At 35.7% G+C, this 17,314-nt stretch overlaps 1 protein-coding gene across 2 annotated transcripts in view; it reads right to left on the bottom strand.

Moving 5' to 3' along the window:
* Window positions 1–17,314, bottom strand: part of VPS54 (VPS54 subunit of GARP complex) — a 76,689-nt gene that overhangs the window by 25,300 nt on the left and 34,075 nt on the right. For both annotated transcript variants that reach the window (XM_065890886.1, XM_065890887.1), the window contains exons 11-14: window positions 10,624–10,964; window positions 4,702–4,831; window positions 3,914–4,095; window positions 3,204–3,316 (exon numbers count right to left, since the gene is read on the bottom strand). In XM_065890886.1, coding sequence (XP_065746958.1) covers window positions 3,204–3,316; window positions 3,914–4,095; window positions 4,702–4,831; window positions 10,624–10,964 — 766 coding nt within the window. The remainder of the gene's footprint in view (window positions 1–3,203; window positions 3,317–3,913; window positions 4,096–4,701; window positions 4,832–10,623; window positions 10,965–17,314) is intronic.

Below are 17,314 nucleotides of genomic sequence, written 5' to 3'. Positions count from 1 at the left end.
TAGATCAATGGAACAAGATAGAAAGCCCAGAGATAAACCCACGCACATATGAACACCTTATCTTTGATAAAGGTGGCAGGAATATACAGTGGAGAAAGGACAGCCTCTTCAATAAATGGTGCTGGGAAAACTGGACAGGTACATGTAAAAGTATGAGATTAGATCACTCCCTAACACCATACACAAAAATAAGCTCAAAGTGGATTAAAGACCTAAATGTAAGGCCAGAAACTATCAAACTCTTAGAGGAAGACATAGGCAGAACACTCTATGACATAAATCACAGCAAGATCCTTTCTGACCCACCTCCTAGTGTAATGGAAATAAAAACAAAAATAAACAAATGGGACCTAATGAAACTTCAAAGCTTTTGCACAGCAAAGGAAACCATAAACAAGACCAAAAGACAACCCTCAGAATGGGAGAAAATATTTGCAAATGAAGCAACTGACAAAGGATTAATCTCCAAAATTTACAAGCAGCTCATGCAGCTCAATAACAAAAAACAAACAACCCCATCCAAAAATGGGCAGAAGACCTAAATAGACATTCCTCCAAAGAAGATATACAGAATGCCAACAAACACATGAAAGAATGCTCAACATCATTAATCATTAGAGAAATCCAAATCAAAACTACAGTGAGATATCATCTCACACCAGTCAGAATGGCCATCATCAAAAAATCTAGAAACAATAAATGCTGGAGAGGGTGTGGAGAAAAGGGAACACTCTTGCACTGCTGGTGGGAATGTGAATTGGTTCAGCCACTATGGAGAACAGTATGGACGTTCCTTAAAAAACTACAAATAGAATTACCATATGACCCAGCAATCCCACTACTGGGCATATACCCTGAGAAAACCAAAATTCAAAAAGAGTCATGGGCTTCCCTGGTGGCGCAGTGGTTGAGAGTCCGCCTGCCGATGCAGGGGACACGGGTTCGTGCCCCGGTCTGGGAAGATCCCACATGCCGCGGAGCGGCTGGGCCCGTGAGCCATGGCCGCTGAGCCTGCGCGTCCGGAGCCTGTCCTCCGCAACGGGAGAGGCCACAACAGTGAGAGGCCCGCGTAACGCATAAAAAAAAAAAAAAAAAAAAAAAAAAAAGAGTCATGTACCAAAATGTTCATTGCAGCTCTATTTACAATAGCCCAGAGATGGAAACAACCTAAGTGTCCATCATCGGATGAATGGATAAAGAAGATGTGGCACATATATACAATGGAATATTACTCAGCCTTAAAAAGAAACGAAATTGAGCTATTTGTAATGAGATGGATAGACCTAGAGTCTGTCATACAGAGTGAAGTAAGTCAGAAAGAAAAAGACAAATACCGTATGCTAACACATATATATGGAATTTAAGAAAAAAAAATGTTATGAAGAACCTAGGGGTAAGACAGGAATAAAGACGCAGACCTACTGGAGAACGGACTTCAAGATATAGGGAGGGGGAAGGGTGAGCTTTGACAGGGCGAGAGAGAGTCATGGACGTGCACACACTAACAAACGTAGTAAGGTAGATAGCTAATGGGAAGCAGCCGCATGGCACAGGGATATTAGCTCGGTGCTTTGTGACAGCCTGGAGGGGTGGGACAGGGAGAGTGGGAGGGAGGGAGACGCAAGAGGGAAGACATATGGGAACATATGTATATGTATAACTGATTCACTTTGCTATAAAGCAGAAACTAACACACCATTGTAAAGCAATTATACCCCAATAAAGATGTTTAAAAAAAAAAAAAAAAAAAGCAGGGTATATGGACTACCCTGATGGTACATTGGTTAAGAATCCACTTGCCATTGCAGGGGACACGGGTTGGAGCACTAGGCCAGGAAGATCCCACATGCTGCGGAGCAACTAAGCCCGTGTGCCACAGCTACTGAGCCTGCTCTCTAGAGCCCGCGAGCCACGACTACTGAAGCCCACATGCCTAGAGCTAGTGCTCTTCAACAAGAGAAGCCACCACAATGAGATGCCTGCACACCACAATGAAGAGTAGCCCCCGCTTGCTGCAACTAGAGAAAGCCCGTGCTCAGCAACGAAGACCCAACACAGCCATAAATAAATAAATAAATAAATAAATAAATAAAAATTTATTAAAAACAACAACAACAAAAAACACTTTAAAAATTATTCAAAACTTCAAAATTTCAAATCTGGTATTACAGGATGAGTTGTACATAAGTTTATATTATTATTTTATTTATTTTTGGCAGTACGCGGGCCTCTCACTGTTGTGGCCTCTCCTGTTGCAGAACACAGGCTCTGGACACACAGGCTCAGCGGCCATGGCTCACGGGCCCAGCCGCTCCGCGGCATGTGGGATCTTCCCGGACCGGGGCACAAACACATGTCCTCTGCATCAGCAGGCGGACTCTCAACCACTGCGCCACCAGGGAAGCCCAAGTGTATATTATTAACCCATGACAACTCCACTTTAACTGATATACAAAAATATCTCTAGCCACTGCATGTCTTTCATAAGAGACCCAATTGACATTTGATACAAATGAAAATTTTCTTCTTGAAACTCTATTTTTTTAACTTGTGTGTTTTTCTGGATTGTCCTACCTGTCTGCCCTTCCTTTGTAGTCTCCTTCATAGTTTTCTTATTCTACAGTTCTTTATATTTTGGTTTTCTCTATCATATCACTACTACATTACTTGTGATTGATAATAAATATATTTTTCATCAGACTTAGACCTTTTAAAGTAAAATTATACCTCTTACCTATGTCTCAACATTTGACACATAGAAGCATACTAGTGTCCAGTAAAAGAATACATGTCTCTAAACAATACAGTACAGTGGTTAAGAACATAGCTATGAAATTATATAAAGTTGGTTTCAAATCCCAGATCTTTATTTGTACCAAATTCCTTAACCCCTGGAAGCCTCACGCCTCCTCACTATTAAACAAGGTAACAATAGTATCTTTATTATAGGTTGTTGTGAGGGTAAACTAGAGTAATGCATGTAAAGCACCTGGTCCAGTGTCTGGCTATGGTTAATACTCAATAAATATCTGAAATTATTATTAAAAATTACCATATACTTTTCCAATCAACCACTTACTAAGCTGGGAGTGTTAGTTCTAAGATTCCCAAGAGGCACTATCAATTAAAGAAATATTAAGCACTCCTACAAAATGAACAAACAATATAAAATTGAAAGAGAGTGTGTGAAAGAGTACACATACCCCCTGATTTTTTTTCAGGTAAAGCAATCTTTCCATCTGCTATAGAATCAACAAGATCCTGAAATTCTGCGGGAACATCAGCTTGCTTCCAGCGTTCATTGTCTAAGAGGAGGCTATTCAAAAGTAAAAAGAAAGGAAGATAAACTTTAATAATATTTCAACACCATCTCCTTGGGTGAAAAGAAAAGGAAGAGCTGAGTGAGTACATAAGACTTTTGTTATATATTTAAGACTACATGTATCTTAGTTAAATTCAAGTAGAGCCCATGCAATACAAGGCATTGAGTTTTTAAATAATAATGGCCAATACCTGTTAGTACGTAATACTTTAAAAAGTGCTGAACACCTTAATAGACTGAAATCATTCATAAACAGTATGAATAGTCTCAGAAAATGTTTCTCTTTTTATGTCTCTTAGCCTAGTCAGGAAGAGTGGTAAAACATAATTAACTTCACTTTGAGTGGGAAAGGAAAAGTCAATCTATTAGGATCTTCCTGGTAAGTACTTTAATGGAACTAAACATTCTAACTACACTTTCAAAAGCTAAGAAATGTGATTTTAATTCCACAATCTGTCTTTAATTAAAAAGAAAAAAATCTGTCAGGGGTTTTAACTGGCCAATTAATGAAGTTTCCTCTTTTAAATATAATTGTGTTTTGTAAAGAAAAGGGGAAAAAAATGAAGAACAGAATGGACATGGTAATAATACCTGAGCTTGGTTTTTCTCTCTTCATGAAACCTGTTTACAAATTTATTAGCTTGGCTCTGAAGTGCTCCAAGTAATGACATGCTTTTTCTTCCACAGATCTGTTCAGTTTCTAAAATGAATGTTTCCATTAATCTGGAAAGTGTTATGAATTCTGTGGAATTCAGCTTCTCAAGAAAACCATCCTAAATTTTAAAGATAACACAAAAATCATGAGAGTTAGTATAACACCAAATATGGATGAGCTATAAAACCAACTTAAACAAATATTAATTATTTTTATAATAGTTGTATTAATTCCTAAACATTATTTTTAAACAATTTTAAATAAAATTTCCCAATACTTTAGTCCCAGAAATCAAGCATAAAAAGTTTAAGATGTCTAAATTTTATTCTGATCCCTTTGTAATACAGTAGCTCAAATAAGTTCAGATCATACTATACAATTGTCATACTATTGGAGTACAACTAATTTTCTTAATAAATTATTTGGCTAAGTATACACATATATATGTATAAAAACAGCATATTAATTTCAAATTAATTATTAAGGTATTATATTTCAAAATAAGTCTTTTAATCATTTATTTGAAAAGCATGCTTAATTTTTTCTATTTCTTTTATTTGGATTATTTTGCATTTCAACATCTCCTTAATAGACCACACCAGTACCTTATTAAGTGTTCAAAATATGCATTATGTGGAATAGGGACACAAGCAAGGATATATTCCAGATCTTGAAAATAATGTTACTATGTATAAAATATCTAAAGTTTATTAAAACAACTAACCTTTGCTCTTGACATGAGAAATTTGACAGCTCGATCATGGCATATATCTGAGGCACTATATAATAACTCCTGGACATTATTTGCCAGCTTTCCCAGCTCTAAGTCAGTTAATTTCATGTCTTCATTGACCCTGAAAATGATAGAAAGAGATTAAGTCAAGGAAAGTTATGAACACACTGTTCACCATAGATGACGTACCAATAAAAAACAAAAAGCTGTAAAATTTACATTTGAGGGAAAATTCTGTGATGTATCATATACTTTCATTTTTGTGGTAGAGCATCACATAAACAAGCTCAGATAACACAAATATATTTTACCCTAATATTATATAAGAATAATTTTCTCTCTCTGCTGTAGTATTTTTAATACTTAGTTCAGACTCTGACTGGAATTCTGCAAAAACTACAGCAAAAGAAATTCTCATTGGGTACAAGGGCGTAGCTGTGGCAGGTTGTGCACAGGTGCTTAGGATGACATGGTGGAAGCAAGAGGAAAGGAATGGAAAGAAGGAACAAACAGGCCCTCTTTTTACTTATAATTATGAATGACTATTAATAGTCAGATCAACTAAACTAATATTTCCTGAGTATTTACTGTGCTTAGCTACTATGCACTGGAGGGAATACTGTTCTCAAGAAACTTACAATTAAATAGGAGTACTTATAATATGTAATGCATCTATTCCAGTTTTGAGGAAGAAATGTAAGACTTCCTGTTTTTTATACATTTTTCCCCAGGGCATGTATAAAGACCACTGATTCTGTGCCAACAAGTCAGTTTAGTGTTATCATGAACCAAGTGAAGTACCTTAGCATAATTTTTCTCCGTTTCAGTTGAATTAAAATAACTTTCAAAGATATTTCAAAGAGGACCTGATGTATATTAATTTGAGGCAAACCACCACTCTCACTGGGTTAAGGTATTAAAGAAAGTTATTACCTGCTATCCTTTAAAGTTATATCATTAAATTTACTTACCAGTGCTTTAAAATAATGGATGGATAAATATTTTTAAAATACTCTCAGATACAGTATCTTGCTTGGTTCTCACACTCTGAAGAAGATAGATAAATTTCTACTTTACAGATGAGGATACTGAATCTTGAAAGTTTAAGTGATCTACTCAAGGTCACAAGGTTAAGAGGGTGGGACTAGAACCCAGAATTAGTCTAATTCTATTTCTAATCTGATAAGCTTCTTCTACTGCAACATTTCCTTCTATATAAACAGTCCAAGTGCTATTTCAATTCCAGCTCCCATAAAACTGTTTGCTTAAATTTCAAAGTTAAAATTTTATTACAATTGTAAATTCGATTTTCTGAAGGATTTCTAAAATTTGCCCCTACGTAAGGGAATGATTAAGAATTTGGAACTCTTACCAATACGCCACCAATTCACAAAGATATAAACAGGAAATAGCAAAAAAAAAACCAACTTAAGTCTTTAAGAAAGTAGGGTGACAATCCAAAAACCTGGGATGTTTGGTTTTCTAAAAAAATCATTTATTTGTTTGTAATTTTGCTTTTTAAAAAGATTTTAAAAAATTTAAGTCTAATGGATCTCTTTCACGTTAATACGGAAAAGCAAAAAACAAAACCTCACAAACATGATCCAGTAATTCTACCTCTGGCTATGTACACAAAAGAACTGAAAGCAGGATCTCAAAGAGATATATTTGCACACCCATGTTCACAGTAGCACTATTCATAACAGCCAAGAGATGGAAGCAATCCAAGAGTCCACTGACAGATAAAATGTGGTATATACATACAATGGAATATTACTAAGCCTATAAAAAGAAGGAAATTCTGACACATACTACAACATAGATGAACCTTAAACATAATATGCTAAACAAAAGGACAAATACTGTATGATTCCACTTATATGAAGTACCTAGAGTAGTTGAACTCATGGAGACAGAAAGTAGAAGAGTGGTTGCCAGGGGATTGGTAGGGAAGGAAATGGGGAGTTGTCGCTTAATGTGCATTGGATTTCACATTTGCAAGAAGAAAAAGATCTGGAGATTGGCTGTACAACAGTGTGAATATATTTACCACTACTGGACTGTTGTGCACTTAGAAATGGCTAAGATGGTAAACTTTATATGTTTTTATTTTAACCACAATTTAATTTAAAATAAAAAATTTTTTAAACCTACAAAACTTTCTAATCCTTTCCATTATTTTTCCTTTCCCATTTCCTGCATGGGAAATTATTTACTCTTTTGTGCCCATGTCTGCATTGGAATAAACTTACAAAGTTGTAGACTATTTTGATAATGTAAAAAAATATGGAAAATCTACCACTAACATAGATAAAAAATCAGACATCATTTCTGCATGTACTGCATCTATGACACAATTACATACTGCAAAAACACTTGATACAAGAAAGAACTAGTTAGGGTCACGTGTATAAATATACTCAATCAATCCATTGCCCCTTGGGGGTGGGTAGTTCCCGGACATTTATGTGCCTATGAAACACAGAAGAAACTACCTACAGAACCTCTGGTATCATGCTATGGCAGCATGCTATTGTGGAAAGCCAGAGAAGCTCCAGAGTGTATAGTAAGCCACAATGGAGGTGGGAGGGGAGGGATAAAAACTATGAGGCTGCATTTGATTTAAAGGAATCTCAAATAGTACAGCTGATTTCTAGCTATCTTTTAATATCGTTTCTCACTTCTGCCATAATAGTTTTAGCTATCAAATAGCCAACAAGCTATCAACTATTTCTCAAGCCTCTCTTACAGCTAGATATAGACATGTGATAATATTCTAGCCACTAGGATGTGGGACTGCAAATTCTGAACTATGCTCTTAAAAGGAAAGAAAGGATAAAACATGAACAAATTTATGTGAAAGCAACAGGGGACTAACAAATCCTAAAATGTATATGGATTTGCAACATAAATAGGGCATACTGGAAGAAGAATAAAAGGTAGGAGAAATGACCAGATATTAAGACTAATTAAAAAGTGATCATAGGGTTTCCGTGGTGGCGCAGTGGTTGAGAGTCCACCTGCCGATGCAGGGGACGCGGGTTCGTGCCCCGGTCAGGGAGGATCCCACATGCCACGGAGCAGCTGGGCCTGTAAGCCATGGCCTCTGAGCCTGCGTGTCCGGAGCCTGTGCTCTGCAACGGGAGAGGCCGCAACAGTGAGAGGCCCACGTACCGCAAAAAAAAAAAAAAAAAAAAAAAAGCGATCATAACTAATACAATTTTACTTAATGGTACCGGTGCAAAGCAGACAAGTAACAAAACAGAATCTAGAAACAGACTCATACATATATGAATATTTAATTTAAGACAAGAGTGGCACTATAGAGCCACGGGTAAGACAGTCTTTTCAATAAATGGTGTGAAGTTAAAAAGATATCCACATGAGGAAAAAGACAACAACCTCACACTATACACAAAAATCAATTCCAGATGGATTGTGGATCTAAATGTGAAAGGGACAGCAACAAAGCTTCCAAAAAAAAACATAAGAGAATATCATCAAAGTCTTAGGTTAGGGAAAGATTTCTTAAATAGGACACACAAAAAAGCACAAACCATAAAAGGAAAGATTGAATTGTAAGATATTAAAATTAAGAACTTTTGTTCACCAAAGACCCCAATAAGAGAGTGAAAAGTCAACCCACAGAGTGGGAGAAGATATCTGCAGTATGGACAAATGACGAAGGACTGTGTTGGGACTACATAAAGAACTCCCATAAATCAATAAGAAATAAAAGCCAAACCAATAGAGAAGTGGGCAAAGGATTTGAATAGGGCCTTCACAGAAGAGGATATCCAAACAGCCAATAAATATATGAAAAGTGCCCTCTTACCAATCATCAGGGAAATAAAAATTTAAACTACTATACCTGTGACATATCCACTAAAATGTCTAAAATGTAAAAGACTGACAATACCAAGAGTGAATGAAGATATGGAGTGATAGGAATGCTTCCACACAGCTGACAGGATTGTAAAGGAGTACAATCCTTTGGGAAATTGTTTGGCATTAGTTAAACTGGCTATTCACAATACTTATTCATTCCTAGGTATATATTCAACAGAAATACTTATGTCATGTACACTGAAGACATCTACAAGAATGTTCACAACAATCAAACTGAAAATAATCCAAATTTCATCAACAGAATGATAAATACATTGTGGTGTAGTCAGAAGTGGAATATTTATGCACAAATAAACTACTGCTGCATGCAACTACTTAGAAAAATATCACAAATATAATGTGGAATGAAAGAAATTAAAGACTAAAGAACATGATTCCATTTATGGTTCCATTTATATAAAGTTTAAAACCTGGAAAAACCAATAGTTTTAATGTTTTTTGGGGGGGAAAAGTGAAAGCATAGTGGCGGGGGGGCTTCTAGAGAGCTGGTAATGTTCTCTTAAACTTGGTGATTACACCAGGGTGTTCATTTTGTTATAATAAATTGAGCTGAACACTTATAACTGGTCCATTTCCCTATATGTGCATCACATTCCAATTAAAAGGTTAAAACAAAACAAAAAAGTAAGGAGAGTACCAGCCTTTCTCCTCTCCTTCCTGCTGCTACAGATTGAAATGAGATGATAAAACCTCCTAAGACACAGAGGGAAGCTACACAGAGATGGTAGAGCTACCTTCTTAGCTCTGGACCTCCTACCTCTGAATTGTTACAGGAGAGAAACAAAATTCTATATTGTTTAAGCTACAGATGTTTTTACATCTCTTTTAACAGCAGTTTTAGACTGAACCCTAACTAATAAATGTGAAAATATAAGCCAGAACAGAGAAGAAAAAATTTTATTAATATGTAGTTCAGAGTTTGATTGATTGACTTATGGTGGGGAGGGGGAGGTATTATAGCTGACTTTACACTATAACTGCAACCTTTATAAGCTCCTGGGCTATAAGCCGACTTACATCAAAATGAACAAAAGTACTGAATTCTTATCATTCTTAATAATAACAAAATACAAACAATGTTCTTGGACCAGAAAGATTGTATTGGCTGTTTTATTTTTGTTCTTCCTATTCAGAACATTATTGGGACAACTGGTGAACTTTGAATGGGGTCTTGCATTAGATGGTAATAATGCAGCAATGTTTTCTTGATTTTAATTGGTATACTGTAGTTATTTAAGAGAGTGTTATTGTATTTAGGAAATATACACTGAAGTGTTTGGAACATCAAGTCTGCAGCCTACTGTCAAATGATTGAGAAAAATTTTAACATGAGAGACAAAGAAAGGAGAGACGAAAAGAGAGTGAGAAAGAGAGAGGAAGGGAGAAAGAGGGCAATGTGGTAAACCATTAACTGGGGAAGCAAGGTGAAGGATATATGAGAGTTTTTTGTACAATGCTGACAACTTTTCTGTAAATCTGAAATTATTTCAAAATAAGTTTAAAAAAGTAATATTAAAAAAGAGTCCGGAGGGGAGCTAATAAAGAGTGAAAAAAAAAAAAAAGATAGTGTGACCCACTTGGAAATTCATGTCTGAAAAACTGAAAATTGTAAATCAAACAGATTTTCACTATATACAAAATACAAAGGTGACATAGTAAAAGAAAGAAACATAACCAAGGAAATACTGACCTGAGTTCCAGGACAGGTTCTGCCACTAATGACTTTAAATAAGTCATCTAAACTCTCCAAATTGAGGGCATTTAATTAAATGGTTCCTTCCCAGCCTTAAAATTCTACAATTCTCAATTACTTCCAATGCTCACCTCCTTACCTTGTATACATTTTCAAAAAGATACATGTTTCAGAAAATTAATTTATTTTTGTTAAATTCCAAAAGACCAAAGTGTACACGGTTTCTCAATAAACTGAATAACCAATCTTATTGGAACGATTAATAAGATGACTCAAAATCTTGTTAACTTGGCAGCAGTCACCATACTCACATAATATCCACAGCTCCTGGAGTAACCAATGATGATGTCTGCTCTTTGCTGGATGAAGAATCAGTAGTACATTCTGGTTCGGATACCGAATCACTGCTGCAGGGCTCACTATTTGGAGATGCATTTCTTTGAGAGGTAGTGTCAATTGCTATAGGTGTTAATTCACTCTCACTGAATGCATCGCTTATAAACATGCCTTCATGGATTAAATAAGCCACCTCTGTGTCCAGTGAATTGTCTTTTGCAGCATTCTTCTGCTGCGAAATCTCCTCCAATTCTCTAGTCCTTTGGTTTTTGTCAAGAACTGAGAGAACAACACTGTGAATGATATTTAACGTTGCCTACAAGAAAACAGGGTACATTTTTAAAGGATTTAAAATATTTTCTACCTAAAGGTTCCAAAAGTGAACTCTGTGTATGTACTTTTGAACATCTTACAAATGAGTCAAGGTCATGCATATCAGAATTTCTTTTATTACACAGTAAAGGTGAATTGTGAAAAAGAATTGCTCAAGAGAGATGGGTTCCCTAAAGCTTAGACATAGGGCTCCATTTACAAATTAATTTTGTAAATGGAAATCTCCCTAAAATATACTGCATATTTCTCTAACTTCTTAAATAGGTTACACTAAACATAACTTGCCTATCAGAGGATCATATTCGTTGATTGATGTGCTTTCTTTTCTATTTTTTTTAAAGGGGGGTGTTTGGAACAGAGCAACCAGTATCCAATCATCTATGCAACAAATATTCACTGGGTTTTTTTTAAAATTAATTAATTGATTTGGCTGCATTGGGTCTTCACTGCTGTGCACGGGCTTTCTCTAGTTGCGGCGAGTGGGGGCTACTCTTTGTTGTGGTGCACGGGCTTCTCGTTGCAGTGGCTTCTCTTGTTGAGGAGCACGGGCTCTAGGCGCATGGGCTTCAGTAGCTGTGGCTCGCGGGCTCTAGAGCACAGGCTCAGTAGTTGTGGAGCACGGGGTTAGTTGCTCCGCGATGTGTGGGATCTTCCCAGACCAGGGATCAAACCCATGTCCCCTACGTTGGCAGGCGGATTCTTAACCACTGCACCACCAGGGAAGTCCTGCTGTGCTTTCTTAAAAGGAAAAAACAATCCGTATTCCTTACCGTACCTACCATTAAATCCATCTCTCTCTCCTCATCTTACACCATTTTCTCACTCATTCACTGCTCTCCAGACATTCTGGTTCTCTTCCTATTCTTCTAAATTCCACTGTTCCCATCTCAGTGCCTTTGTTGTTTCCTCTGCCTGGAATGTTCTTCACCTTGATGTTTGCATACATGTTTCCTTCTCATCACTCAGGTTCCTGCACAACTGTCACTTCCTCAAGAAGCCTCCGGGACGTCCCTGGTGGTCCAGTGGTTAAGACTCCGTGCTCCCGATGCAGGGGGCACGGGTTCGATCCCTGGTAGGGGAACTAAGGTCCCTCATGCCGCACGGCAAAAAAATAAAATAAATAAATAAATAAAACTGAATCAAAAACAACAAAAAAAGAAGCCTCCTATGACTCCTTCCAGCAACCCTATCTCATTAACCAGTTTTTTTAAAATAACAGTTACCACTATCTTTTTATTTTTTTAATTCTAGGTCTCTTTCCACTGCAATGTTAGCTCCATGAGATATTATATCCTACTGCCTAGAATAGTAAGTACTGGGCACATAGGAGGTACTTAATAAATACTGAAAGCTAGATGAATTAAGAGTAAATTTATGTAAGTCAATGTCTTCATGGACTACTAAGAAACAGGGGCTGCATTCCTACTTTAACATTCATGGTTGCGTTCTTGTAATTTGTTGCTCCTTTCTTAAAACTCTTGATTTCTTTTTTAGGATCTACATGGTTCTAGGCAAGCAGACTCCAACTTTAAGTCTCCAAAGATAGGATAAGGGTCTAAGCTAGTCCAATCAACTAATGGAACCACCTGAGCTTAAAGCTAAAGAAGATACACAGAAGACAGACTGAGAGAAACACAGAGAAACAAAACCAAGGCTTGATAACATCTTCAACCTCTCTATCAAGCACCTAAAGGCTGACCTACCTATGGTTATTTTTCAGTTATGTGAACTAATAAACCCCCTTAATTGTTTAAAACACTCTGTGTTTCCTGTTACTTGGAACTAAATGCACTCTAAGTGATACAATATTCTATACAGTATATGAGAGATTCTGAGCCTTCGAGTGTCTGTGGACACTGCATATTTTCTTTCTCCATTAATCAGTAACTTCTCTATTGTCACAAACTTGCTCCTTGCTACACTCCTCCACTGCTGCTTTTAATCCTCACTACTGTCCCGTCTTAATCTTGATGTGCTTTCTCCCCCATCTTCATTTTGCCTTTCTTCTTCCTTATCTCTTCTCTCTTGATGATTTTCTTTCTTAAAAAATTTTTTAATAAAAAATGGTCACGGTCTTTGGACATAGTCTTTTTCTCCCCAACAACTATTCTATACCTCCCCCATAGGAATACAGCTATGCAAAACTGAGTCCACCTTCCGGCTTCAGGTGTTAGTCCTACGTATCCCACACAGTATACTCCCAACCTCCTTGCCACAGGATTAGTTCATAAGTGAGAAGAAAATCCAGACCCAAAGCAAGCAGTGCACAGCACTGTCCTGACCACAGTAACCTAAATCAGCCCAGTGGATTAAAACCAAGGACTTTGATGATTGAAGAAGAAAAAATCTTGTTTTAGGAAGTAGAGTATACAAATGTGGAAGACCTAAAACTGTTATACATAGCCATTTTGCTATAATTAGGTTGGTTACTTTGAAGGTGAAGCCAACAAAGAGGAGGTAGAAGTGAATTAAAACAGAGAAACTAAGCGAGAAAACCATGACCGCGTCATAACTGAAGCCTATCCTCGTTTTGGACTATTTTAAGTTCCCCAAGCCAATGCATTTCTTTTATTGTTTAAATTAGTTTCATTTGAATACTCTGTCCCTTTTAACTGACAACATCTTAGCTAATACAATAAACTTTCCATATCCAGTGTATCAGGTGTTCTCTTAAGGGTTCTTCTTCACTGTTTTCACCATACCTACAGTTTTAAAGGTTTGCTGATTATTTTTTTCCAAGACCAGAGCCATTCTTGCTTAAGGATGCCAGAAGATTTTACAATATATAGTAGATTCAACAGTAGGTATGCGATTTATTCTCTGAACTTTCATATTGCAGCAGTTTACAGTCAAGTTCATGTTCAAAGACCAGAACCGCTAAAATAAATTTTTCCAGTCTTGAGAATAATGAATGAAACAATCTGGTAACCATATTGATAAGTCTTTAAAATGATAGTCCAGAATTATTTGTCCACGTAATAAATTGAAAACTTAAGAGTTAAAAATTTCTTAAAAAAGAATGTAAGCTTGCATTTAAGGATTATTTTCTTTTTTAACTATACAAATCATCTTACACTATGGGATATAAACAATAAACAAGAATTCTAATAAAAATACAAAATACAATTAATGCCCAGAAATAAACCCATGCACTCATGGTCAATTAATCTACAACAAAGGGCAAAATACAGCAAGAATATACAATGGAGTAAAGACAGTCTCTTCAACAAGTCGTGGTGGGAAAACTGGATAGCTACATGTAAAAGAATGAAACGAGAACACTCTCTAACACCATATAAAAAAAAAAAAAACTTCAAAATGGATTAAAGAACTAAATGTAGGACCAGATACTGTAAAACTCCTAGAAGAAAGCATAGGCAGAACAGTCTTTGACATGTTGTAAATCACAGCAATATTTTGGGGGACCTGTCTCCTAGAGTAATGGAAATAAAAACAAAAATAAACAAATGGGACCTAATTAAACTTAAAAGTTTTTGCACAGCAAAGGAAACCATAAACAAAATGAAATGACAACCTATGGACTGGGAGAAAATATTTGCAAATGGTGCAACTGACAAGGGATTAATTTCCATAATATACAAACAGCTCACACAGGTCAATATCAAAAAAAAAAAAACAAACCCAAACAACCCAATTAAAAAATGGGCAGAAGATCTAAATAGACATTTTCTCCAAAGAAGACATACAGATGGCCAACAGGCACCAGAAAAGATGTTCACTATCACTAATTATTAGAGAACTACAAACCAAAACCACAATGAGGTGTCACTTTACACCAGTCAGGGTGGCCATCATCAAAAAGTCTACAAATAGTGAATGCTGGAGAGAGTGTGGAGAAAAAGGTACCCTCCTACACTGTTGGTGGGAATGTAAATTGGTACAGCTACTATGGAGAACAGTATGGAAGTTCCTTAAAAAACTAAAAATAGAGTTACCATATAATCCAGCAGTCTCACTGCTGGGCATATATCCAGAGAAAACTCTAATTCAAAGAGATACATGCAACCCAATGTTCATAGCAGTACTATTTACAACGGCCAAGACATGGAAGCAACCTAAACGTCCATCGACAGATGAATGGATAAAGAAGATGTGGTACATATATACAATGGAATATTACTCAGCCGTAAGAAAGAATGAAATAATGTCATTTGTAGCAACATGGATGGACCTAGAGATTATCATACTAAGTGAAGTAAGCCAGAAAGAGAAAGACAAATACCACATACCACATGATATCACTTATATGTAGAATCTAAAAAAACGGATACAAATGAACTTATTTACAAAACAGAAATAGACTCACAGACATAGAAAACAAACTTATGGTTACCAAAGGGGAAAGAGCTGAGGGGGTGGTGGTGGTGCGTCAGGCGGGGGGATAAATTAGGATTTGGGGGTTAGCAAATACAAACTACTATATATAAAATAGATAAACAGCGGTCCTACTGTATAGTACAGGGAACTATATTCAATATCCTGTAATAAACTATAATGGAAAAGAATAGGAAAAAGAATATATATATGTATAACTGAATCACTTTGCTGTATACCAGAAACTAACACAACATTGTAAATCAACTATAGTTCAACTAAAAAAAAGTAATACCTCTTTTTGTAGAAAACTTAGGAAAAACAGAAAAGAATGAATCACAAATTTAAGTTATACATAATACTACCACCTAAAGATAACCACTAAAAAGACAAGCTATCTCTTTGGTCTATGGAGATGAAGAGGTAAAAAAATCTTTCTAACACAGCTAAGAGCAGACTATATATTTAAGTAGGTCTCTGTCTTGCTTTTTAACTTAACGTTATAATGCACGCATTTTCTTCAATCATTAAAAATCCTTGCCTGCATGATATTCCATGATAGTGAATACACCAGGCATAACTTATTTTACCGTTCCTCTATTGTTAGGCATCATGGTTCTTTCCAATCTGTAGTTATTTAAAAATTCTTCATTAAAAATGAACAGCTGTAATTAACATTATTTTTCAGCAAAATCATGCCCTCAAGGAACCACAAACTTTTTCAAAGAAAAAAGTACTATATTTAAAGATTAAACATCATTTTCAAAGATGTTTTACAACAGTATTAGTTTAAGTGGCCTAAATGTGAAAATAAGAAGCTACAATTAGGACAAATCACTGTTCCCATATTGTAGATACATCAAATAATAATGTGGCTTAGTTTAACTGATATAGAACCTAAAAGATAGCTACTTAAAAATAACTGGCAAAAAGTTGGCCAGTTCTAACTATGCACTGTAGGAGTTCTATATATCCAGACCTGTGTGTGATAAGGTCATGGTAGGAATATAAGAAAAAGTGAAAACAAGGCCTCGTTACTATGCAATCCACAGATAAAGGTTTCCTATGTATCACTATCAATGGATAGGATCAACATTTTGGTAGGAGTCTGAATTAAGTATAGTGAATCACATTTTATAAAACTTTTCCCACTCTGACTGGAAAGCTTATGTATGTGACTTAGAGCATGTCAATGTCAATAAGGAAGTCATATCACAGATAAGTACCAAAGTCCCTCAGATCATTTTTAACATGAAACTCAGGAGATGCCATGGATGTTAACTAGGACATAAATACAATATTGACACCTGATAATTCAAAGAATATCACATTTCACAAACAGTCTGTTATACTCAGTAATTCCTAATGACTGTCTTATTAAAACACAGTTATGACATGTTGGTAATCCCAACCAACATGTATTAGAGTCTGTGACATTTTTTCTTCTGAAAAATGCTGTGTGGCATGTGTTCTTTTCCTTATAATGACTGGATTAAAATTAAGTTGTTTGACTAAAGGGACAAAGTAATTAAATGCAATGCATAATACATGAATGGATTCCAGATTGAAAAATGAAAAAAAACCCTGCAATAAAGAACATTAGTACAGCAATTTAAATATGAACCATATGTTTAAAAATACCATTACATCAACATTAAATTCCTAGAAAAATTAAGTGGTTTGGGATAGATTTTTGAGTGTTTCACAATATTGTAATTCTAGGTAATCTACAGAGACTCAAGCATCACAAAATCACAAAAGGAAATATTACTGTATAATATTTAATGCCAAGTTAGCAACATATTTCTTTTAAAATAAAACATATCATCCAAAATTATAAAAAGGTATCAAAATACTCTGAAGCACTTCAAATCTAATTTAAAACCCTTTAGAAAAATTACAGAAACAAAGAAATTTTGTTTTATTCTAATTTTCATATCTAGAAAGATGACTTAACTTTAGGGATATTTTGGACAAACTGATAAACACATAAGCTTA

This window comes from Phocoena phocoena, chromosome 14, assembly GCF_963924675.1.
Source record: "Phocoena phocoena chromosome 14, mPhoPho1.1, whole genome shotgun sequence".
NCBI classification, from domain to species: Eukaryota; Metazoa; Chordata; class Mammalia; order Artiodactyla; family Phocoenidae; genus Phocoena; species Phocoena phocoena.
The sequence above is the reverse complement of the archived record's forward strand: the minus strand, read 5'-3'. Positions and strand labels throughout refer to the sequence as shown.